The 27379-nt window shown below is 38.5% G+C and overlaps 1 protein-coding gene across 2 annotated transcripts; it reads right to left on the reverse strand.

The window, feature by feature from the left end:
- Window positions 1–1267: 1267 nt before the first annotated feature.
- mroh1 (maestro heat-like repeat family member 1) lies at window positions 1268–26964 on the reverse strand. Of its 2 annotated transcripts, XM_042424146.1 has the most exons (45): window positions 26805–26964; window positions 25599–25713; window positions 25193–25338; window positions 23782–23913; window positions 23450–23612; window positions 22451–22549; window positions 21985–22136; window positions 20725–20865; window positions 20446–20538; window positions 18788–18866; window positions 18290–18403; window positions 18022–18095; window positions 17800–17922; window positions 17149–17256; window positions 16759–16903; window positions 16558–16598; window positions 15949–16090; window positions 15524–15576; window positions 15034–15141; window positions 14375–14494; window positions 14101–14223; window positions 13816–13962; window positions 13319–13345; window positions 11567–11689; window positions 11393–11472; window positions 10908–11049; window positions 10545–10640; window positions 10021–10125; window positions 9718–9853; window positions 9392–9504; window positions 8971–9123; window positions 8706–8762; window positions 8343–8440; window positions 7992–8157; window positions 7435–7604; window positions 7155–7292; window positions 6768–6882; window positions 6412–6558; window positions 6213–6279; window positions 5847–5968; window positions 5519–5668; window positions 5249–5383; window positions 4884–4986; window positions 4533–4598; window positions 1268–4426 (listed from the first exon to the last, which is right to left on the reverse strand). In XM_042424146.1, exons 2-45 carry the CDS (start codon window positions 25618–25620, stop codon window positions 4350–4352), a joined length of 4911 nt encoding a protein of 1636 aa, XP_042280080.1. In that variant the 5' UTR covers window positions 25621–25713; window positions 26805–26964; the 3' UTR covers window positions 1268–4349. The 2 variants fall into 2 exon arrangements, with proteins under 2 accessions (XP_042280080.1, XP_042280081.1); XM_042424147.1 differs by lacking the exon at window positions 13319–13345 and having other exon boundaries at window positions 26805–26963.
- Between the last annotated feature and the right edge of the window lie 415 nt (window positions 26965–27379).

Below are 27379 nucleotides of genomic sequence, written 5' to 3' on the forward strand. Positions count from 1 at the left end.
AAACTGTGTCACCTGATTGGCAGATGTGCTGCAGCCACCTATTGGCTGGTTTAATTAATGCATCTACATTAGTGGGTAGGCTGAGCAGTTGGAGTGCGGCAGGCTTCAGAGAGTAAATACATGGGGTGCTGCACGTTTCTGACATACATTAAGTAGTTTCTGGTTTGTTCTTGTTTGGAGTGTTTAATTAGTATCTGTATAGGGAATATTGTCTATTGAGATTACTGTGCTGTGCAAATAAGTAAATTACCCTGCCACTTGCCTGACATAATTTCCTCCTTTTTCATGTATTTGTTCATGTGCATTGCCATTTAAAAGCATAGGCTCGTAATTTTTCAGGGTAAGGATCATATTCCTGCTATGTGAGTTCAGTCTTTGGGCAAGAATATCACGGTATGACTTCACCATTATGTCATGTTTTGTGCTCCACAGTTCTCTCACAACTGATGACAAAATCAATTCCTAAAAAACAATTGTGATACATATACCCTTTAGATGTATGAGAAGATGACAGAGAAAGGAGGGGAACAGACAGAAAGATGAAGGGATATTAACAAAGAGCTGAGAGGGAAATATGCTGCAATTAGTTTGGTAGCATTGTTTATGTCATTATTACACCTTTGTTTTTGAACCTACTTGTGATTGCGCCTGAGGTACCCACAGGAACACTGTGACATGACATGAAATTGAATGCTTCTTGGATGGTGGATCAGATTACTAAATAATAACACTGCATCATTTCCTGTTGGTGCATCATCAAAGTTTTTGGCCTCTGACAACATCAAGAGTTTATATCTTCTAAAAAGATTTTATTTTTAGCATCTCTTTATTGCATGATCACAAGAACTGTCTCTGCGCACGTGTGGACACAGAGAAAAACACACTCCCACTGGACATAGAGTTTGGCAGAAATGTGCAGACCAAATGTTTTTTCCTTCCTTTCTCTTCTTAAACACTAATCGGAGGATGGAGTGAGTCTGCTGTGTGTGCAAAGAACCAAAGAATAAAAATGTAAAAAGTTTCAGGGAGTTTTTGAACTCTTGTCTAGTATCACACACTACAAGACAAATAACCTTTATCAACATCAACCCTAAATTAAGCTGCAAGTTTCCAGGCCAATCCTATATTTTCTACAATATATTTGTAAATATAGGATTACCCTGTATCTTTTCACCACATTAAAGTGAAAATAACATGTAAGGGATTTTAAAATAAAGAAAATGCAGCAGCAACAACTAAAAGGCCCAAAAGAAATCAAAAATCACCATTTATGTTTTCATGTATCTCTTTATTTCTTCATTTTAAATACACTGATTGCCATCATCCACACTCTGGTCCAGTAACATGAAAAGTGACATGCACACATTCACTCTTCAACACATTCACACATCGAACCGTCTGAAATAGCTGTACCTTCATGTGTCATACACACTGGGACATATATTTAACAACCTTCAACATGTTAAAAACAGGTGGATGACATGAAAAATAATATCAACATTATAAAGTTACAACAGCTTTTAAAATTCAGCAGATGAACAGAGATCATTGCTAATTACCATTTACAATTCACCCTAAACCAAACCACAGTGTTAGAAAGTGCCAGAAGCCATGAGTCCCTGTTTGTAGAACATCTAAATAAATACAGATCCAGGAGCAGCCTTTTATATTGAACTAATAATAAATTTACACTATAAATGTTAGTTTTGCTATTTTTTTTTCTTCCCACCAAGACCTTGTCATATTGTGGTGAAAGATTTGCCTTTCTGTCACACCTGAGATAACTATGTAGGACTGTTAACACTGTTAGCATTTTGCAGTAAAACGAATGGTTGTTGCAAACAGGACTGAACAAACTGCTTAATGCTAATGTGACTCACAGGCTGCAGTGAGGAGCTGTTTTCAGTTACATGAGGGCATAACTATAAACTTGTTCTACACATGTGACTTGTGTCTCATGAAGGAAATTAAAATGAGGATGCAAAAGAGCTAAACAGGTTCAGCACCTAGTTTGCCTTTCAGTTCTTAAATCAGGGACTGCATTGTAGAGCTTAAAAGTGCAACAGAAATATTGAAGTTAGACATACACATAATCATAATCTTTAGAACAAACAATGTATTGCTTTCATCTGATTCTCTATTTTGTCACCAAATGAATTCAAACGCTCACAAGGAGACACCTAACGGATCATTTTACATCCCTCCTTGTTGGTGTTCGAGTGAATAAATTTGGAGATATAAAAGTCAAGTTACATGTCGTCATCCTGACAGTACAACACACACACACACACACACACACACACACACACACACACACACACACACACAGAGTACATTTATATGAAAGTAAGACACCTCCAAAGCTGCAACTGTACCAGAAACGCCTCTGCACAAACTCCACCAACGGAATCAACGGAAACAACATTAAGTGCATTCAAAGTGTGAGAGAGAAGAATATTAAAAGTAGCTCTATAGTACTGTATAATACATGTCATGAATTAACATTTGGCACTAACTGTATTATCTGGTCAACTGCTCTGTTTTATCTAGCAACACTGATAAGTAATGGTTTGACTGGCTAGAACTGGCTGGTTCAGAATCAGGATTTAATAAAAAGAGTTAGGCGAGTTTTAACCTGCTGTAACTGATGTAAAACAAAACAAAACAAAAAAAAGACTAACAAGACAAACATAAATAAAGGTCCACTTCTCTCAGAATTATGGGTTTCATAGCAATGCAAGATGTGAATAAATAAAGATTTCTATATTAAAATGATACAATTGAATTGTCATTTAGTTGGTACATCAATGATGGCTGCCACAGGATGTCAGGAAACTTTCTTGTGGTAATTAATGTTCATACAGCACATGGCCGAGCACTCTTGGAACATAATGTGAAACTGAATCATAAAGTGTGTGCAAACTAAACCGACAGCGGTCGAAACAACTGAGTGAAGTGCACTAAAGAGATGATCATGTCACACCAGAAAGGGGCCATTGTGGTTATTCAGTTTTAGTGGCGGCAGTGATTTATAAAGAATTTCATTATGGCTTAGAAATGGAGGTGAGCTTGGCACAGATATGTTAAAAACCTACTGTAGATGGTTAAAGTTTCTTACTTCTGCTCTGAATCAGCCAGTTCACATGTTAGCTACAGCTTCAACAGCAGGACTTGAATAAGAAGGATGATAAGTGATTCCTGCTGTTAGAGATTGGTTGTGAAAACAATCACTAACTGGTTATTTTACAGGTTATTGCTGGCTGATTTGACAAAGTCAGCGAGATGATCTGGACTACTGGAGACAACTTTGAGACTGTAACCACCCTGTTTTCTTTTAATTACAACCTTAACTTACAACTATAAAACCTTAAAGGAAATTTAAGTCTTCTGTAGTTCTTGTGCATTTTGCATTTTAGCAGTTATTTCTATTACAGACTTCACATTCACTTTTCTTTTTTGTAGTGCCACACATCTAACTGATCTAAAAATATTTTGATGGATTCTCATGGAGGGTAGCGATTGAGCTCAGTCCTGACTGATGGATACCAGGTTGATTATAGGGAGATCTTCAGGACACTAAAACTATCTCTAAAATTGAGCTCTTCTGAAACTAAAACTAAACATCCACAAACATTATCACGAAATGCTGGTATAACTACACACTCTCACACTTAAGCAACCAGCCAGAGTCATGTCACAGTTCTGTCATGTACTGTCTGTAATGTGCATCACTCTTATTATTTGCACATAAATAATATTTGAAGAAACTATATTTATTCTAAAAACATATTTACTTAAGTGTGTTTTTATCCTTTGATGTGTGGTATGTTTCAACTGACAGAAGCAATTAGACATACAGTTTGTCTCTGGTAAACACTACACACAACTTCAGTCTGTATAAAGCAACACAGTCTTTGGTCACTAAATAATTTTTTAAGAATTAACACTTCCTTTCAAGTACCATAGCCAAGTGTCAAAATAAGCTAAATAAAGCTGCTAACGGCTAAGTATATGTGCATTTATGTGTGTATATATATATATATATATATATATATATATATTTATATGTATGTGTATTATCATTTGTATGATTCTGTCACATAGATGCAACAGTTTGGCTTCCAGCTCCACACTTTGGTCCCTCTTTTATTTAATAAAGGTTGCAGTTTTGTGTCATTTAAATACTGTTATAATGACTGCAAATTTAACACTGGGCTCTGAATGTTTTTAACTGTGGGCCAAAATATAAACATAGTTTTTTCATGTTTTTTTTTTTTGTAGTGGTGACATAGCACTTGTCATTAACTTCAAAGGAATCACTCTTGTGTGGATGTGGATCTTTGTTTGTGTCAGTGGAAGTGTCCCATGGCCTCAGCGGCCTTCACTCTCACCACAGGATCTGGATCTTGCAGCAGCATCACTAGACCTGAGGATGGAGACACACAAAACACAGTCAACACCAGAGGACAAACAGAATATTTGTTTTTAATTTTTGAAGGAAATGAAGGTGTGAAGGCTGTGCAGTGCATCACCTTTAGTGATGGTGCCCATGTTGAGGTGGGAGAAATGCTCCTCTGGAAGGTTTCCCAGCAGAAACCCTGATAACACACACATTATGATCAGGTCACATCATATAACAAGAACACAGTTTCTAACCCATACATCAACTTGAGTTCAATTGCTTCAGCTTCATTTGTATAGTGTACTAACAGGGCTGGATGATTGTGGACAAATTTATACATAAGTTGCTGCTGATTTCCTAACATTGTGAGCACAATATTTTAAAATTAATAAATGCATTTTAAACTTATAACTTTACCCCAGAATGTTTTTGCACAGATGTTTACAATATGAAGCAAGTTTACAGAGGGTTGAAGTCGTACCTATAAACATGGCAGCTCCTGCTCTAACCTCAGACCAGTTACTCTTGAAGAACTGGATGACTGAGATGTGGTAGAAGTTCAGCATGCCTGGAAAGTCCTGGATCTAAAACCACAAAACAAGCACTGAACATGAAGTAAGTATAAACATTGTCTCCTGAATAGTTTAACAATATGATCTTATCTGATTTTGCAAATAATCTTTATGTTTAATCCCAGATGTGACCAAATCTTTACAATTTATCTAGATATTCTGTCCAGATTTCCATATAATCAAAAAACCTGCAGGAATCAAAATCAAACTGATTTAACAAAGAACAATCCAAATGCATTTTATTCTCTGTAAGCCAAACTTGTGTTTATCTCACCAGGTACTTGGTGAGGTCATTGATGAACTCTCCGTAGTGCAAGCTCTTGTCCTCATGGAGGTGGTTCTGAAACATGGTTGTGATCTGCTCTGATCCCACCACAGGAGCACACACACGCATTGCATACTTACACGCCTGGACAAACACAAAAACACAATCCATATTTGTAAGAAACAAAGTAGAAATTTGCCCTGCAAGTCTAAGATTTATCCACAATAAGACAAAATAAGGAGTTGTGAAAGCTTCTGTGTGTGAGTGCAGATTTCTTACCTTGACCACCTGTGGGTTTGGGTCAACCAGGTGTAACAGCAGGCTGACCAGAACATTGTGAATCTGGTCTTTGAACACCGCCTCTCCTGAGCCAAACTTGGACAGGTTTCCCATTAGATGGATGGAAGCACAGCGGATCTCGTCATTGTCCTGGATGAAGACAGAGCCAGTAGATACTATTAGTGTTACATGTGTCTGTATGTGTGGGAAGCAACTTCACCAGGTTCAACAACTCCAGCACTGCACCCAAATTCTGATAATTATGATTATTAGTTATAATGTGGTATATGTCATCATATAAAATCTTGAAAGATAAAATGAAACTTACACTCTCCAAGAAAGGTTTAATCTTCATGAAGATATAAACCACAAGTAAGTGGACATTCTTCTTGTCCAGATGGAGGAGAACTTTAGACAGACCTGACATGGCCTCAAGAGTAATCAGTTTACCTGCAGGAAGACACGAGGCCATAAATAAAAAAAAGAACTGTATTTCTATCAATGATGACCTATCCAGAGTGAGTGGCTGAAGTAGAATAAACATGATGGATGGGATCAAGGAAAGTGAAACTCAAAAGCAGTGGACTATAAGCCTTAAAAATATGCAATAATGCAATAAATTAGGTGAGCCATATTACATATTACTATAACTTTGCCTTTTCTAACATGACAAATAACTTTGTGGTCATCTTACCCGGGTCGTCTTTCTCCTCCATGCCTGAACTCATGGCTGCCAGCAGCTCCTTGGCGTATTTATTCACCTAGCGGGGGGCAGGAAGCGAGTGGGAGGAAGAGAAAGAGATGAAAGGTGTGTCCCAAGGATCCCATAAAAATGTCAGATGTCAGTGATCTAACAGTTAGTGTGAATATGGTAGCGTAGAGTGTGTGAATACCTTCTCAGGTGATCCCGCAGCGATGTTGCCCAGCCCCCGCACAGCCAACATGCGGACAGTGCAGCAAGGATCTGATATTCTCTCCATCATGTTGTTCATTAATACGTCGATCAACATCAACTCTGTCACCACATGATGGTTTAACAGCTGGACTCAGTAAATGAGACAGAAAGAGAGAGATCATGTTCTCCATTTGTCTGTCCATAGACTATGTAAACAATTGGTAAGTGGTATGGAATAACTATTAGTAATGTAGAAATGATAGCAAGCAAAAGAAAATAAATCTAATGTTTATTTTACTTCACTCAAACACAGAAAAACTAAAAAACATGATGCAACATTTCATGGTGTATCACCTCAGAGAAGAAAGTAGTGACGGTGATTCTCTGACATTCATAGATGTTGTTTAAGGATGGACACAGACACTCTACAATGGCAGGCAACCTGGGACCAGCATGTTTAGCCATCGCCCTGAAGACAAGAGAAATATACTCACATTTAGACATACTATGTATACTGAGTGGATTAAATTATGATTAATTAAGTCTTATGTTATGAGAAAGAGAACATTTTTAATCATCAAAACAACTAAAACAAGGATTGAGCAAAAACACAGCAAACGTTTTTGGACCCTTGAGATATGTACAGGACTGCGCATCACATAAAGTATTTAGTTCCTGATCCTGTTTTTTTCCACTTATTTCATTTCCAAACTGCACGCAGCCACCTTAGTGTGTCTGTACCTTGCTAGTAGTGTAACTCCAGTAATGTGTGTACTTGGTTCCTTCATTGCATCCCAGGCGTTATCCTCATCCAGTCTTTTCGTCACCTCATCTAACTGGGCTCGTGCCAATAAGATTCTCAGCGCATCAGCTGCTACCCTGGATTAAAAAAAAAAAAAAAAAAAAAGTAGACCAAAATTTTACCTCACACAGCTACACCTGAAATGACACATTTATAGAGCTAATTCATGTAGATAGCTCAGCTATATTTTTCTAGACACGAAGAGACAAATATGCCCACCCTGCTACATGGAAGGAGGCTGTGTGTTTAGTGTTGTTGTCCTTCGGTGCTGAGACCCCAACACTGGCTCCCACTCTGACAGTGAGACAGGAGAAGAGCTGAGGAAACACGCTGACTGCCGGCTCCTGACTTTGGCCATTTAATAACAGCTCTTTGAGGCCACACGTCATCTGGAAACAAAGAACACACAGACACACATGGACATGTTAACATCCTTTTTTCTGGTGTGAAGCTGCTACTGTCCAGTGCAGAAACCAGATGAAGAGTGCTGTGCATGATGTCAAAGGTAGCCGCAGAAAGCTTCTATTTGTTGTAACTTTATAAAATGACTAGGTTGCACGACAGCACCTAATCAGAGGACACAAAACTGAACATCCTATGACAAACTTCAAATTTTGTGGAAACCTTGTAATTTATAATTAGAAGCCTTACTTTCTTATTTATAATCAGAAGTGATGTGTGTGTCTGCATAAAAGTATTCATATCTGAATATCATCCTTCTAATACTAATGGCTACAGTATATTCAGTGACATGTCTGTGAGTGTTTGTGACTTACAGCCAGTGGCTGATTAGTGGCCACCTTTGTTGTCCCTCCTCTGACCATCGACTCCTTCCTGTCTACATAGGGTGCCATGATGAGAAGTTTCTCCATCACCATCTCTATTATCTGATTGGCCACAATGGGGTCTGCTCCCAAAGCCATCCACATCTCACTGGTCCAGCTGGACAGACAGATAGAAAACTATTACAGAAGCAAAAAAAAACCTCTTGGCTCTAAATTCTTTGTCCTGCAAAGACAAAAATAGCAACTGAAAATCTGAAGAAAAAGTAACCAAATTTATTTGGTGAAACCTTTTATGAGCTTGTGTAGTTTATATACTTTTTTCTAAGTTTTGTGTGTATGTACCTGTCATATGGAAGTGGCTGGTTTACCAGTGTATTAATAACAGTCTGTAGATGCTGAGAAGCCAGGATTAGTACCGTCTGTCCCACTGCCACTCTCACCTAAACACAAGTACACAACACACGTTATTATATATCAACTGCAACATAATAATAATGAAGTTGAATATAATTATGCAGGAAGTTGATCATTATTGCAAAATAAGTCAAAGAGGTCTATATGACTTAATTATTCAAAACATGCTAAAAATACCAAAAGTATGGCAGAATGCATAATATATTCATAGGCCACCAGAACTGTCAAAACCAAAGCTGTGAAATGAAAAATAGTGATGATTAACATTGTAATACTTCTGTCGCTTCTTACCTGCTCCTCTGTGATGTTCTGCAGACGCACATGGAGCACCTCCAGCATCTCTGGGACCTAAACACATAAATGCACAATATCCATAATACCATCCCCATATAAAACACACACAAACACATACAAAGATGCAAAGACAGAAAGCACAGTGTGGTAATCCTCAGCAGACGTAACAAAGGGCTGAGTGAGAGTATAGTTTATGTGTGTGTGTGTGTGTGTGTGTGTGTGTATGTGTGAGAGAGTGAGGGTTAGCGTGTGTTTGCATTACCATCTCTTGTAGTCCAGCTCCTCTGTTCTTCAGCAGTGTATTCAGGATGACAGATGAAGCTCTGCAGCAGTTTGACTGACTGTCAACCAGCCCTTCAAACAACATGAACACTAACGTCGTCAGCTGCTGCTGAGGCAGACGCTTACTCATCACCTAACGCACACAGAAGAAGACACAGTTACTACACAGACTGTTACTGTAACCACTATGTTGATGCCAACATTAAATAAGGCACCATTAACTGTATGAGCATATTACCATGGATAGCAGAGTAAAGGCATAACAGAAAATTGGGGAAAAAAAGGTTTATTGCTGATTTCCATAATGTACTTTGCAAGGAAACAAAAGGATTTAATACAAATCAAAAAAAAAGTTCAATTGTAAGACAGCTGAGGGCGTTGTTGAGTGGTATTAAGTGTACCTTGGTGAGGTCAGAGCAGGTCTTGTAGAGAACTGAGTGGTCAGGGTTTTCTAGTCTGTCTTTTAGGGTCAACAGACTGTCCACAGCTTCATCCTTATAATCTAGAGCGAAACCTACACACAGACATTCAGTGAAATATTTAAAAAAAACAATGAAGTAGTGTGAAGAAGAGTTTAGGTTCAACATGAACTATCCAAGTTTTGAGGGAAATATTTATAAATGATTAGAAATTAGATGTACAGTGTGATGGCACATGAAAATTCAGACAATGAAATGACGTTCTCTCCTAAACAAAGTGACCTGGTATGGGCTCTGTGTCTCTGTACCTTCATATCGTAGCTGTATGTAAAGCAGTGAATATAGACAGTCGATAGCAGCAGTGCGTACAGCAGGGTGAGGGTCAGAACAGCGTGGAGACAGTCGACCCAGCAGGGCTCCAAGGTTGTGGAAGGTCACTATGTTCTTGACACACATGCACACAACAAAAGTCAGAGAGGACATCAGCTTTGTGAGGGACATCTTTACTGTGTAAAGCAATGATAGATGGTGAGGGTTTCCTGGATGCATGCATGTGTAATTAAAAATCTGTATTATCCACAATATTTGTGTGTGTTTGTGTGTCTCTGTACCTTAACGGTCAGGTTATCCAGGTAGTAGGCCAGTATGTGAGCGGTGGCTGTGACAGCTCTCTCTCTCTCATGGTCCTGACCTGAGCTCAACCACGACTCAATGTGCTGCACAGGACAAAAATACACATGATGTCAGACAACACAGTTACTATATAATACACAGGGGAAAGTGACTTCTTGATGTATGGCAGTTCACAGATTCTAATTATTCTTTTATATAAGCCAAACAATAAATTAATATTTCAAGTATTTAATTGGTATAAAATTGGTCCTTTGAAGGACTATTAGCATCAGAGGTGAAAGTTGTTGAGGCTTGAAGGAAGGGAGGGATTTCTGGTGGCACATTTATTACTATTGTTCAGGAATGTAGTGTAACCACACCAAGTGACAACGGCTGCCACGATTTAAATCAACAAGTAATCAGTTTCTAAGTACAATTAAAAAACAACAGAATAGTGCTATGACACAAATATTACTAGCACTTAAAATTAAACAGTTAATTAAACTAAGACAACAAGCCTCACCTTGAAGACACTCTGCAGGCCATCAGGTGTTGGATCCCTGGCCAGTACACTCTTCAGCAGCTCCTGCAGTGCAGCCAACGTGTCTTTGTACAAAACCTGTACAGATTCCCCAGGATATGTTAGTTTGATAGCATCAAAGTGCACACAATGTTTTATAAAGTATACATGTTTCAAATGTTTGTGTGTCTTTCTACACAAGAAGAAACATCAATAGTGAGTTGTACGATTCTGCTGTTGCTAACGGTTACTGAAGGACAAGTTTTGGTATCTAGTTGTGGTGTTATGATTAGTGGTTGCACAGGACAATGTCCAGCAGATCTGTGTATTGTATGTGTGCACACATCTCTGTCTGCTTTATTTCACCTTTCTCTGCTCTGGGTCCAGTATCTCGTCTTCTTTAGTTTTCTCTGGAGTGTGTGTCTCAGATGGCAGAGAGAACACGCTGTTCACACACACCTTCAGCAAGTCAAAACTCTCATTCTCACTCAGCGCAGGATCCAGAGGCCTGAAGCACTAATAGTCAAAGGTAAAACACTGGCAAATGACAGAATCTCAATGGAAGAATATAGGGATACCATACAAATTATTTTTTACTGATCATGTGCAATAAACATTGTCAGTTTATTTCATTTTAATTCACATGTTTGTGATGACTTGAAAATTTTTAACCCAAATGTTTGACCAAAGGAAAAGTAAATACATGTAAAACACTTTCCATTTACATGACAGAATATTAGTATTTCTTCCAGGGGTCAAAATGTCAACTGCTGACTCCATGAATAAATGACAAATCTGAAAGTCTTAGAAGTACACTGAGGGTCTCATTATTTTTTTTAAGTGAAGGATACATTAAATTGGCACAGGTGCTCATCACGAGATGGCGTACTGGAGTCCGCAGTGCATCAGCTGGCTCTGCCTTTATAAAATCCTGACAAGGGAAGAAATCAGAAAATAACTGTTGATATATCACCAATTACACATTTATGACTTGTTTTAGCAAACTGAAATGAAGGACTACTCACCAGCATGACAGTGATGAGCTCCTGTTTGCGAGAGAAGATGTAGCCTTGTTTCTTCACACACTCACTGATGGCTCTGGCAATGAGCCCGACACTCTGAATCAAACTCAGTTTCATAGTCAGGTCCTGAAATGGGGTAACACACACACACAAATGCAGGTAGACAAATACAGAGATGCAAAACACGTACAAGACACACAACAGAGAAAACGAGGACATACGAAGATACAAAAATTAATGTCAAAACATGAAGAAAATTGGATAACTGCATTTTCCAAATTGTCAGGAATGCAAACAGCAAGGCCTTTAGCAGACACAACTCTACCACTAGCTTAGTATAAGCAAAAACAATCCAAAAATCACTTCAGCAATATAAAAATCAAGTCCACTCAGTCCATCAATCAATCAAATCAATCTAATAGTGCATTTGTAGATTGATCCCCCATGCCTATGGATGGAGAGAAATCAAGAGATCAGAAGTCCGAGTTGATTAGAGGAGATTGGTTCAACAGCAAACCACCTGCAGGTCTAAGAAGTGACGGAAGAGCTGTTAGGATTTAGCAAGAAATTATAAAAGCCTTTTCACACTGTGAGTCGCTGGTGAGCATTTAGAGAGCAATCCACCATTAATAAATGTGCAGAATCATATGGATATGGATTTGTATGTGTGAAGTAGTAATTTCACTTATATAATAGAAAATCTTAATGTTGACAACTTAAAAACAGCATAATAATGCAGGATTGGTGTGAAACTGCTTTATCCAAGATCCAAGAATGTAGTAGCAAGTTAGCACTACTTGCTTTTCAACCCCATTTAAAAAGTGACATACTGTAAGTGATGCCTTTCTGTTCGTTATCACTTAGCAGCATCATATGACTAGCAAGTGAGGTGGATCATTCAAAAGATATTTTAAAAAACTTCAAAACTTGAAGCACTTCAAATAAAAGGTTTTAATTGTTTTTACATCAGATTAGTGGGTTAAACTGAGCGGTGATACTCCACTCCAAATCTATTTTAGAGTATCAAATACTCAACTCCAAAGGCTAAAAAGGTGACTGTAAAAAGTTAATAGTTTTCTCATTGATGGAGAAAAGCAGCTGAGGTCAGCTTGAACTCATGGATTATACTGTAAGATTTTGCTGTACTTTTCTGTACTTTGACTGTTGGGACAGTTCAGACTAAGCACATACGTGTGGACAGCAGAGAAGTCAATTACCCTTCAGGAATGCTTTACAGCTTTTTTGTGGAAAACTGGTCAGAACTGTTTAGCAGATCTTCTCTATCAAGAAGGAAATTACAAACTTTTAAATATCCTCCTTTCAAGCCCACCAGGAGTGAGTGTTGATACTCAAAAGATTTTTGATGGTGTATCACTTTAAAGCTACATTTCACTGAGGTAAAGCATTTTTACTTATTACAGTGAGCACAACCAAAGAATTTCAGAAACAAGTCATCTGTTAATGGTGGTTCATTCATGAGCGTCTTCAAAAGGCATTAACAGTAAAATCTGATGCTCTCATTGTGAAATGTAACTTTAAAAAGATATGCCTGGGTATAAGCATGAAGACTATGTAGTTACTTTATTTTGTCAAGCTGTGTTTTTCTTGAGTTGTAAACTTTCAGTGAAGATTTTAGAGATGACATCACCATGTGTGTGAGCCATAGAGGGAGAAATACAAGAAGAGAGAGCAAGACAAGATATAGGAAGGATAAAAGAACAAAGAAAAAGAGCCCCTGAATTCCTGTGACGATACCTTAGTCTCTACTTTAATCCCCAGAACCTGTATGAAATAGAGGCGATAAAGTCATGAGCACAAATACAGCCCCGTAATCTGCAAGATTAAGTTCTTATGTCTAAAACAACATCCTGCATGAACCAAGAAATGTCTCGTGACAGTTAGACGGTAATTTTTCATTAAATTCCTGTTATATTATACAAAAATGAATGATCAGCGGGTCAGACAATTCACACAGGTAGTAATGCAACATGTTCATATAAATTTGTATGTTTTTAGATTTATAATAATCATACAATAACGAAAATCAGATTACACTTTTGAGTAGATCTTGTGTCCAGATGCAGGCCCCTATTTGGCTGACTATCTTAAATGATGGGCTCCTGTAGTCTAGAGACTGTAACTCTTAATTTCTTATTATCATCAATATCATTGTTTGTACATTCTCTGCCCAAAAGTCCCTTCTTCAACAAGTATCCCTTGTAATCCCCATGTTACCATGGTATTCACATTACCTTCGTATTGAAGTGTTTACTGATGCAGCGAAGGATGTCCTGATCAATGCGGGTCAGTATCTTTTCTGGAGGTGCATTCAGAGCCACTTGACCGTAACACAAGATTAATGTGCTTTTCACCTTCTCGACCTCAACATCATTACGTTCCTGAGGAAAGGAAGGAGAGACAGAGACAGACAAGCTCTTTTTACCGTATATTAACAGTAATACAAACCAATATAAAGAAACCATGCAATGTTATTGAATCAATTTTCATTTGAGATATATCATAACGGTTTCTTGTACTTTGAGCAGGTTGAAGATGCTTGGTGACTTCTTGAAAGCATCAGATTTGCCAAACTCATCCAGCTTGGTCAGAGTTCCCTCTAAGTGGCTGTTTGCACACAGCCCGATGCCCATTGCAACTCCCTGATAAATACAGAGGACAGAAACCAAACGTTAGACCTCAACCCTGTCTAAATATCCCCAAACAAATCAGTGACAGAAGGTTTCAGGTTATTTCAAAACCACAACACCAAAGAAATCACCATAAGCCATCTATGATTTAGACAGACTGTACCTCTCTTTCAATAGCGTCATTATGTCGTGCTGTGAGGAGGATTTCCTGCAGCTGTTTTTTAACCAGCTCCTTATTGAAACACTGCTGGAGAGTCATTCCTATACACTGATACAGGAAACTCTACAAAAGGGAAGAAAAAATATAGATTAGAATGTTGTCATGTAAAACAACACATTATGTTGTTACATAGGCACTATACTGTAGTATGTACTGATTTTGGTCCTCTTCCTACAGGTTGGGTCCCCTCATTGGGTTGTAAGATAATTTTAATGTGTCTATACATACTATACTATACTGTAGAAAGGGGTGTTCACCTCTCCACGTACAAACTTGTGGCAGCTGGGTCATGAGGAGGCATGGCTGTGTTTAAAGGGGTCATGAACCAAAAAGGATGAGGACCACTGATCTACACTGTCAGCTTTTGAGCTCGATTATGACTTGCATGAAGCTCTAAATTAGGTTTGCTGTGGGGTCTTGGCAAGTTAACAAACAACAAACTGCCATTCATTTCATTTTTGATTAGTTTGCCTACTGGACTGCAACAATATGGTAAGTGGGAAAAAATACTAGAATACTTAGTAGCAGCTATACTTGTCTCACCTCCATGCGCACACACTGCTATGATTTGTGGGTAAAGTGAAGCTCTTGAAAGCACTTACCTTCTCCTCTAAAGCGTTGTTATATGTGGAGAGATATCTTGTCGCTTCAGCTGCCAACTGACACACCCACTTGTCATCATCAATAGCAGCCAGGGTTTTAGACAAGAGCTGGAGAAAATTTTATCATATTACAATGACATTTCAGCAAATTAAGTCAGAATTAAATATTCCTGAATCCAAATAGCCACACAGCATAATCTCTCAGTCTTAATCTACATAAATAGCCAAATAATAGTTCTGAACATCATTCAGTCTACTGCTGCTCATTATGGACCATTAATACTAAAAGAATGGGGATTATCAGTCATGTTTTAATAAAAGGAAAATGGATGAATGGAGAAGTCTAGAAATAATCAAATAACACTAAATACTGCTTTAGCCTGTTAAGAATGTGAGATTTAAATTTTAAATGTTGATGGCTTTCGGGTTGACTGTTCTAACTACACATTATAACATAAATGAGATGATATTTTCATATAGAAAAACACACCTTCAGCAGCTTTTCATCCCAGTGCTTCTTATCTAGACTCTCTGCTGTTGACTCTGGAAAATACAGCACACAGTCAGACTTCAGTATGGAGGAGAAAACAGATACTGTGCATGAATGATGAAAAGGAACAAGAACTCTTGTCCTCCAACTGTAAACTCCCATCCAAAACAAGTAATTTCGGATGGTTAAATAGCAAACGTTATTTTTAATTTTCAGCTGTAATGAATAATAGTAATCATAGCTTAGGCTAAAGAAAGGCTGATGAAAATACAACAAACTAAACTGCATCCTACAGATGCCCAAATGAAGTCAAGTAGAGCAGCGATTCACTTTTAAGTAGTGACAGCGGTGGAAGTATCACCTTCTCCTGTACCTTTACTATACACAGATACACTAAATACATAGAAGAGATTATATCTCCATACCCTCTAGTATTGTCAACAGAGGAGGTATCTCTTTCTCCCAGAGTATCTCTGTATTTGGGTGAATGTTGATACTGAGGATTTGCAGGAGAGACAGAGATGGAGCTCCATGACCTCTGCTATTGAACGGAAACGCTGCATTCACCTGGAACATAGCAATGCAAACACCAACACAAACACATGTAGATTAACACAAACCCATCAGGCATGTTACAGATGACTACTTGCTTTGACTTTATGTACCTCAATTTAAATGAGCTGCTTTTAAATTGTATGTTAATGTTTGTATAATAATACTTCTACTTAAAAACAGGAACTGAAAAACAACAGTACAACTGAACCATCTGAGTAGGATTATTTTATTATTCCTTTCATCCCTCCATACTGGATATATGACGAGAGCAGCTTTTAAAAATCAATATAATAATACTAATAATATTCATGATAAATAATGAAAGACTGTAACTGAAATATTCAAATGAAAATTAGACTTGACAACTGATAAGGGTTATTGGGCATGATAAAGGATTAAACATTGAGGTTGCATTAATTAATTGACAGTAATCAACATCAGACACTACTGTAGTGTGTTATACTGTTGGCTGTACTTACCAGCAGTCTGATCATTAGTGTTTGAGGAGACGCTAGATTGACTGGAAGGGAGAGATAACACACATTTAGCTTGGATTCAATTATACAGAACAGGATGAATTTTCAATGTGCAAAAATTCATTTGTAAAGCTTAATTTTCCATAATTCATGCCTCTCGTTCATGTCTGATAGATGTACCTGGTCAGTAAATTTTCCACCTACCTTCCTGTGTAAAGTCTATGTTGAAGCTGGGCTCCTTGTTTTCTTTCTTCTTGTTGCCCAGCACTATCAGACTCTTACACAGAGGAGTGGTGGCATTGCTGTACTGTGAAGGGGTCAGATAGTACAGCAGCTTTGGCCATAGCACCTACAAACGACAAAATACATTCAGTATATTAAGTTTCTGAGCAATGCTCATCTATCTCACCCTGACAATGGAAAAAAACTGCTGTTAACTGATATAAATTTAACCCCAACTACTTGGTTACAAAGCTCAACTGCAGCAAAACTAAAATCTGCAACAACATCAGCAGTTAAAATATTCTGGGAACGTAGATGAATCAGTCACCAACAGATAAACAGATCAGACGGATGGGTAGATACCATACGTACATCAGCTAGTCTTCCGACGGTGGTGGTGAGGAGATGAAGGGCGTTGTCACACATTGACCTCAGTGCCTCGTTGGTCACCTCCTCTGGATCTGTGGGCTTCTGTCCACGCTGGAGTCACACAGATACATGAACAAATGGGAATGAATATTTTACTTTACTTCCCTTAATCTCTTCCTCTGCAATGCAAAATGATCGATATTGAATGTTGAAAAGTTTCAACAAATAGCCACTATATCAGCAAGCTATGTTTTAACTTCTTTACTTCTGGGTGTTACAAAAGGTTTTAGATTTGCAGATATTTAACGCCTTTGCTCTACATCATCTGTTGCACTGATAACTTATTACCACTGAACTTAGTATACATGTGTGCATGTGCTTGTTTGTTTATAATTGTTCCCTTTACCTGTTTGAGTTTTATTAACTTTCTTTTAACAAACATTCTCAAAAACAGGTTTCCCATAATGGTGTGTGTAACTTTCTCTGGAAGATTCAGAAAGTAAAGCTACACCTCTTTACATCAACAGTTACACAAATAATCACACAAGCTACCCATACAAGAAAAATAAATTATTGAAATTTAACAACAACTTCCACACAAATCAATTTAACATCTTAGCAAAGCTTATAAAATAAATGACATTGCAGTCGTACCTGATATGTGTCATGTAAGGCACAGTGTTGAACTATGAATCGAACCAGTAACTCCCCTCCCTCTAACTCCAGATAGCCATGATGAGCCATGGCGCTGATCACCTGGATCACACGCTTCTTCACCTGGGAAACAGAGTCAGACAGAGTTTTAACTGCCAATGTGACTTCTTCAGGAAAACTAAACTGGCTGAATAGTTCTGTGCATGTGTGCACGTGTGTTACCTTGTTGCTGTGGTCAGCCATTGGTTGCCTGATGCTGGCCACAATCAGCAATTTCTTGCTCTCCATCGTGGAAGCTGCAACACACACACACACACATTAACACACAAATAAACAGATAGATAAAGGAGGATTATGGATTATATACTCTGCATGAGTGTGGTCGCATTTAAATTATTACTTTGATATACTTTTAACTGCCCCTCTAAGCTCAGTGTGTATGAGTTGGGGACTGTGTATGTAATACTTGTGTCTGACTGTATTTCCTTACTGGTGGAGTTGATAAGGTGACGTAGCACAGCCAGGGAGCCCATCCTGTTCCGCTCATTACTATTTTCCAACTTCTGTATGACAAACATTACCAACCGATCTGGGAAAGAGTTGGCTGGAAAGAGAAGAGGAGAAGTTGAAAGAAGGACGTTAAAATGTGAAATGCATTTATTGTTAAAGAAATACCAAAACAAGGACAAAACACAGGAAACACAAACAAGACCAGAGAGAAGGGGAGAGAAGTAGATGGACCGTCACGGTTAATGTGATTATCTCTTGGGGGACATTGAGTCTGACACACTATTGGATGATCTTATTACTGTTCTTGTGACTCCATAGAACTAAAGCAGATAGAAAGGCCTGATGCTGTTGGACCATGTTCATTTTTTACCACACTTGTTCACCACAGACCTCATATTAGTGTTTAGCATAATCTAATGTAGTAGCAGCAGTCAATAATTACACATAAACACGACCAGCAGCTGAAGAGCTTTAGTACCTAACAGGCTGAAGCAGCGCAGGACCTCATTGTGGTTCTTGACAGTAGGAGGGTTACTGTAGTCAACGGGGGCAGACACCTGGGGGAGACAAAGGAAATGTTACACTGCTCTCAGACAGCAAATATCGTGATATGTCATGATGTGAGTTATGTGGGAAAATAAAGACAATCAAATTCAGCTTAACTGGCTCACTGTAACACACTCTTGCTTATAGTAGGAATAATAATAGTAATAATAATGAAGAAAATAGTTGTATACATAGTAAAAATAGTTTGCAGTTACTATTATTTGGTTTCCCAAGGGAGTGGCTGATCACGTGTGCTCTTTTTATAGCACTTCGTCACACCTGAAAAGTTTAAAGTACAATCACAGTCTCCTACTTGGGGTAAATTTCTAAGCTGAAAATAGGAACTGAGAATTTCACATTTTTTAAAGCCTCCTTTCAAATTCAATTTGCGCTTTCAAGCAGCTAATTTGGACTTTCTGAACTTCAGTCAGTTTCACTTCCGCACATATTTTGTGTCTACAAATGTAGTTAGGAGATGTGGTCTAAGATTAGGATAGGAATGATAACTGTAACTGTTGTAAAAGGTGCTTTAACATCCTGGTGAAATGATACTCTCCGTCCCCATTAAGCAGTCCCACCATACACACAGATAATTTGCAAAGTCACTGTACTAAAATGTAGCAACAGTCAAGGCATCGTACCAAGTGTCAGCTGAGTCACAAGGTTACGAAAACATCTGACTACAGTGACTCTCTTACAGTCATTTGACACATATTGTGAAAGAAAGCAGCATAATGTGAATATAAGACGCAAAAGGAATCCAGTCCAGTGTGCCCACCATTTAGCCACAGATTTTTGGTTCCACTTTGATGAATCGTTCTGTCACTAAACAGGGAGACTGAGACACACGGACTGGATTACAGTTGGTGCGGTGTCAAAACAACGTAGTCTTGTGATAGAAATTGCTACACAGACTGTTTAACCAGAAACTGTCAGTAATCAGACCAGACAAATCCAGGTACAACAAGTCTTTTGTGCTTGCGGTTTGCTCAAGGTCTGTTACCGGGCACGCCCAATGTGTTTTTTTTTTTTTTATCAAAGTTCTGACTTGAAAAAAAAGTGACAGCGAAAACTTTTTGCTGCCACAACAATATTTTATACCTTAATGGAACTTTTTTGATAATCTTATTCATTGCACGCTGAGGAAAACCAGTTTACTGCGATGTAAAAAAGACAAACAAAAAAAACTCTGAATTCTGTCTTTTGCAACAACACATCAAAATGATTACCCTATTCACATCAGTTTGTTAAATTACAAATTGTGGGTTTCCATGATGCCAAAAAAGTTAATCAAGGAAATAGCTGAAAGTTAGAACTTCTTTTGCAAGTTTATTATCAATTTAAAATGTTTGTCACATTGTGTCTCCTGAATTCAGTAGCTGTGAAAAACTGCTAAATGTCTGGTCAACAATACCTGGATGTATATCTGTGAATCTGGGAGGAGTGAAATTGCTACAAGAATTGCTACCTAGTTCCCACTTTTTATGAGCTCTGTCATCCGTTAGGGAAAAGCTAACAAAACCATCTGGTTCACTCAAGGTTAAAGCTGCAGAATTGACTTTAGTATGTATTTATTTTTGTAATGTGTACCTGTTGATGCAGTGCAAAGAGTAGACTGTCCAGTTGTGTCTCCAGCACTCTGCTGCCCATGTTGACAGAAGCATCAAGCACTTGGCACAGACTCTGAGTGAAGGCAGAGGAAAAAAAAAAGTGTGATGTCGCAATTACTAGTGCCATGTTACACACACCGTTATGGGAAACCTGTTTTAAACCACAAGCACTGCTGAGGCACATCATAGCTGACAGAAAGAGTTACGGTGTACCATTTGATCCACATTACAAAATCCATAATAAACAGTCTATACACACTTTGCTAATGACATAGTGCTCGTTGTTTTTCTTGTACAGCGACAAGATGGCAGGGATGAGTTTGGGAATCTGCTCCTCCAGTTTATCACTGGCCATCAGATGACACATTGAGCCCACTGCCTCAGCTACTGTTAGCCTCAACTGGAAAACAGAGACAGAAAAACAAGATGTCAGGTGACAGTCATGAAAGGCATAAGGGGACACCCTCTCATGCATTTGTAACAATGGGTCTGTAAATAGGAAGGAAATAAAAAGGGGAACAACAGCCGTTTAAAAATTATGTAAGATATGATATCATTCAATGGATAAAACAACTTATAACTGCAAATCAACTTGGTAGCCATGTCGTTAAAGTTATATACTTTTATGTTCAGGTAAAAGAACTGACAATAGAACAAAACTGATCCTACTGATTTTAGTAAATGTTCTGTGACAGTATGAATATCCTTCTGAGTTCATTTGTTTTCTGGGGTTTATGTGTTTGTAACTCTCTGTTTGCTTATTCAGTGCCCTTTTGAACACAGCTGTGAATGTCATTCCACTGAACAATAATTAGCTCTAATAAGTTCCCTGCCTTCGGTAATGCAGCAGGAAGGCACAGCGGTTAAATTGTTAGACTGGGTCGACATGGCCTATACAAACACAAACAGTTATTTGTGTGGTAACTACATTTTTAAGATCCCATAGAAAATATGCTTTACCAGGCTTTAACAGATCCAAATAGTGGCAAAAACACTAGTAGTAACCATGTGGTCAATGTGTCAATTCAGGAACAGAAAATGACCCCAGAAAAGGGTTCTCACAGTGCATCATGATTCTCTGTAAAATGAGAGTCACATGGGATTCAGATTTTCTTGAATAAATCTACTAATGTAATCCCCTTGTGTCTATAAAGGCGTGTTTGGTATGGTGATGCAGTGTTTAAGGCTCCTCTTATGGATGATTTCGTAGTCAACTAGCAGGGGTTTTCTGGTGGATTTCTCATGGTCTTGAAAGCTTCATCATATTGTACTTTGTAGTGATTTTTTGGTGTTACCCTGCAGTAACACACTGATATAACACACTAACACTTGCAAAATATGCACCTTAGACTGGCATAATCTTTGAAACAAAAACTCAAAATGTCAAGCTTTAGTTGGCTAACCTCATCTCCCCTCCTCACACCAGATCAAACTGTAGTTTCACTAAATACTCCCTGAACACATCACTTGCTGTCAAATGTACAACTCAACCCCAAATACTGAGCTACTGTAATCTCACCTTAGACTCCCTGCTTTGTAACCAGTTATTGAAGAGGATGTCAAAAGCAGCATAGATTTCACTGGAGAATGTGTCTTTCCTGACTGTGGGATCTGGAGCCTTGTCCAGGTTGGCCAGGTACTCTAAGATACTGTCGCTGAAATGACACAGAGCTGGAGGAAGAGAAACAAAACAGGGGCAAACAGGAGGAGGAGAGAAGAGGACAATTTGATGACAAAACAGCAAGAGAGAGGCAAGGAAAGAAAAAGAAAGGAGACAGTTGCATATTTTGAAGTTGCAATAATTTTTGGTTACAGAGGGACCTGAAAATATTTACAAGTTTTATCACTGAAATTTCTTTGCATAATGTTCTTCTCTCCCAAAACGTGTGGGTGAATACCTGAATGTTGTGTTTCAAGACTTTCTGGAGAGGAGCTAATACACTCACAACAATTCTGACAACTCAGAGAGCAGTGTCGGTTCTTACCAGAGGAGAAGACCCACTTCATGTTGTCCTGTTTGGCCATGCTCAGCATGGGCAACATGGTGCCCAGAATAGCATTCAGGAAAGGTACCATGCCATAAACTAGAGAACAAAGAGAGGAGTACGACGTTAATGACATGTTTGTACTTCCTCAAAAACTCTACAATATGTTACATCAATCCAAAAGCAAAAGTAGGTAGTCTGGTCACAAAGGTCTCAGAGACTGCTGAGAGAGAATGACAAGGATGCTGCAAGGATTTTTTGCCCTGATCCTGATCAGAATCATTTAATATTATATTCAAAGTATATCCAAACAATATATCCAAAACAGATGTGTTTGACAGCTTGGTAGCACTTTACTTTTCTTCAGTGTTAAGTCTGAAGAAAAGAAAGTTTGGAAAGCCCCTCATCATCCTTAGCATGAAACAGAGACTCCAGTTTATATTTAGTTTTAATTACAAAGACATGGTGCACTGGCAAAATGTGGCTGAAACAGAGCAAATTCTTCTTTAACTCCCAGTTCCTGTTCTTGCTTCACTCTCGGTGTGGTTATCATTAATTGAAACTGCTCAGTGAAACTCATTTGCATGTCTTACCCTGCAGTTCATTCTATCTCAATGCTTTAAGAATAAGAAAACTTTTTTATATGCCAAGTGCTAATTGATTATAAATGTCCTGATCACTTCAGTGCCTCTGGACATCTCTTCAGGTGTGAGTGCTACATAATCCATGTAAAATATACTACTAATTATTATCATTTCAAAACCACAAGAGACTGCTCCTAAAGACACGTATTCTGGTGTTATGCTTAATGTTTTGCTTCCAAACGCTGTTTTTGGACAGGTTTAACAGGTTCATGTGTTTCTCAACAATGTCTTAACATGTCACCTGTGAATACCTGCCCTGTCAGCCAAAGTCCTGATTTTCTGGTGTGTGTGTGTGTGTGTGTGTGTGTGTGTGTGTGTTCCTCCAGTTGGTTTGTGTGTGTAATAGCTTTCTTACCATTGGAATCAGACAGGTTGGCTAGTGTTTGGACCACAAAGAAGTGAGGTAAGACACCTGGCTGAAACTTGCTCAATATCTCCTCCATGATGTCATTGATGTGCTTGTTACCCACAGCAACCAAAATATTACTGGCCGCCTGCTGCCAATCGGGGATGACTTCCTGAGTGAGCCAGGAAGACAGAGACAGCAGTAAAAATGGATATAAGGAAGAGACTGTGTAAATTTCACAAATACTAGTAGATAATCATGTACTTTGTCATCTTGTCCAAAGCTCAGCTACTCTCTGCAAGACACAGAAAATTTGACATTCAACATTTGACATATTCTACCTTTGATCGTGTCATCTCATCTGAGGCCAGGGAGATGATGCTCTTTATCCTCGGGTAACTGATCGCCTCTATTCTGGAGCCAACAATTAGCTCAATAGTCTGAAGAATCACAACCCTGTGACTGACTACCAACTAGAGGAGGAGAAGAAAAGAGGCAACAAGAGAAGGAAGACAGGAATAAGAGTAAAGAGCATATTTAAAATATAAAACCAAAACAAAATTGGAACACAGCATTTATTTATCTGTATCAAACTGCTGCAAATACCAAGTAATATGTTTGCAATAGTCCTTCACAAAGGCATATAGTTATAGTAAAATACAGTACGGTACCTTCAACAACATTTCAATAAAAAAGGACATATATGTATTATGTCACTGATGTTTCCATCAAAACGTTTCCTCAGTGTAACGATTCATCAACTGATTGTCACAAACTTGAGGGCTGTGACTGTATGAAAAGATGTTGCAGCATCGAGCTGATTCATGGTTTCCTGGCGACATTTCTAAGGACAGAATGTGCTACAAAGTCGAAAACAAACCACAAAATTTGCCTTTAAACCTCAAGCTACATGACTTATTGCTTTGCAGTCTTGTAGGTGGACTGATATTTAGATCAGTCAAGGTACTGGATTTTAGGTTTGGGTGATATTTGTTATTTATATATCAATAGTGATATAGTAAATCTTCTGGAATTAAGAAATATTTTACAGATACAATATTGTCATAAAGTAGCCCTGCTCAAAGGTCTAATACAACTATCTGTATCATGTCCCAGTATATACAGTTCTGAGTGACTGAATGTCTGCAGGGGAGAAAAGACTGCTTGACTGCCATTTGTGAAATCTGACAACCCCAGACTAACACTCAGTTTGTCTCTGTGACACATACAACTACTTATTGCAGTGTTTACATCTTAAACTTGAGTGAAACCTCTAGAAAGAATGGCTTAGCTGGAATGCTGTTGCTGTTTCTAACAATGCTGGCAAACCACATGCTAGGGGCTCTGAGAGGCCTTTTAAGTGTGACCGGGTTTAACAGATTAGCAGCAGACTATTGTTAGCTGGAGTTACAGGAGTCAAGAAAGATCTGTAATAAAACCATTGACCATGTTAATCATATACTGTAGGTAACAGTTCATAATGTTTGCTGCAAGCCTGTTTAAAAGGGCGGTGTTTCCCCTTATCAGAAATGAGAAGCATGCAGAACTTCCCCTGCAGCTTTCACTCTAAGTGTGTACAATATGATCACACAGTACAGTCACAGCAATTAAGCACTTGTATGTGATAGTAACTAGTTTTGACATTTGATACTAATAATAACACCAGCTGTTGAGGCAGAGTTATGACAGTATTACCATATACATGTGGTCATGCTAATCTGGCAGGTGTTTACAATAATCGAGGTGTTTTACCTTAGGATGTTTCAGCAGGTAGTCCTGACACATGGCTAACACTCGGTCTGGCTGCTGTTTTCCCAGGGTCAACATAGACTTCCTGACCTGCTCCTGGACCTCAGCATCTTTATCAGTGGCTGCATCTAGTAGTGCCAGGGTCACCTCTAGATTATTAACACAACAGGATAGAGAAAGTTTAAAAAGTAGAAAGTCATATAAACAAATATTTGATGTAGAGTAACAGAATAAACACAGATTGTGGAAGTAATTTGAGAAAACTACTGCTGTCTGAAACATGATCTGAGCAGAGTAAGAGCCTGAAGAAATTTTAGAACACAATGGGGAATACTGGATTTCTGCTGTGTCCAGTAGAGCAAAGAAATAGCTGACAGACAAGCAGAAAGAGAAACAGAGAAGAGCTTACGTTCCACATCTGTCTCATCCATGGTGGACAGAAAGAGGGTTGGTTTCCTGGAGCCTGTGGCTGAGGACGGAGCTTCCCTCCTGGGGGACAGATGGGCAGAGGAGGCTGTCTGCAGCTAAGGAACAGAGTATAATGAGGATATAAAGTGAATATTAATATAAAATGCATTAGCAGTAAAGTCAAGGTTTCACAGACTGACATGTGCTTATTTTCATTGAAAATATTTTGTGTATTGTGTATGTGTGCCTATAATATGGCTAGAGCCTGACCGATACTGGATTTTTGGAGCTGATACCGATACCGATATTAGGGAGTAAAAAAAATTCAGATATTGATATATTGGCCAGTATCCTATATCACTTGTGACAAAGATATGTGATGGAGACGGGATATTTTACAGACAGTTTAACAATCAACTTTATGATCCAAAATGATATCATTGCACTAAAACAGTAAACTTCACTGGGAATTACTTTAAAAAATTACAAAATATTGGTGTATATTGGACCGACATATATACAGATAAGCTGATATTGGCCGATGATAACAGCAGACTGATATATCGGTCGGCTCTAAATATGGCACACATGATTTTTCCTCACTTAAAATGTGAATTTTCCCAAGCCAGAAACAACAATTTCTATATATATCTAACTAAAGAACTATTTGTATATATCTAACTAAAGTCATCTGACTTGCTTGTAACTTCAAAGCACAGGAGCTTTCTGAAAAACAACCTTGACAAACATTCACATGACTGTCAGGCCAGGTGATGATGGCTTACAGCTGACATTATAACCTCCGTGACAGACAACCAGCCAAAGCAGCGCATGAGACAACATTACTGTCTCCAACTAAGAGCTACAGAGGACTGTTTGTATGAAGGCTGAAATATTTTAACATGTGTCACTTCAGGTTTCTTCGCTTTAGATACAGTGACTCACCTGTTCAAACCACTTATGTCGCATTTACCACCAACTACAGATGGACACGAAGCAGCTAGCTAACTCGTACAGTAAATTTTAACGTTAACAAAGCTACGAAATGAGGACATTAAAAGACAAACACACCTTGCAGTGTTAGCCAAGTAACCTACTGAAAAACATTAGCATGCTAACCTAGCTGCGGCTGCTACGGAAGAGCAGCTAGCATTCACACATCACTGATTACATATAAAACACAGCCTCGCTAATAAGACTAACTTACCGACTCCCAGCGAGCGTCCGGTAAACGGTAACCTCTCACGTTAACGCTACTTGTCGTCTCGGTTTAGGTTGTAGACTTCCCTGTCAGTGCCACAGCGGAGGTTAGCGCTGTGTGTGTTGCTGTCACTGCAGGTGTAAACACGCCTGGTCATGTGCTTCCAGTCAGCAGCATTGTGGGCGGACACACACAGTCTGTCACAGCACTGAGACACATAGAGCTGCAACTCATCTACCTAAACTACCATCACTGTCACTGTCTGCTGCGGGGGTCTAACTAAGCACATTTCATCAGTTTTTAGACAGGCTGCTTGCACTTTACATGAGTGTTGTCATTTTTATGCTGCTTTTCTTCTACTCCACTACAATTCAGAGGGAAATATTGTACTTTTTAATCCACTACATTTATTTAACAGCTGTAGTTACATGAAATAATATATGATAAGCTTATAATCAGGGCAAATGTTACGCCATATTTGGTGACCCATCAAATTCTGTGACCTGCCCTGATATTCTTACGCTTACCCTAACCATCTCACTCATACCTAAACCTAACCAACACTGCAGCTCACAGAATCT

Source organism: Thunnus maccoyii, chromosome 10 (genome assembly GCF_910596095.1).
Source record: "Thunnus maccoyii chromosome 10, fThuMac1.1, whole genome shotgun sequence".
Classification (NCBI taxonomy): Eukaryota; Metazoa; Chordata; class Actinopteri; order Scombriformes; family Scombridae; genus Thunnus; species Thunnus maccoyii.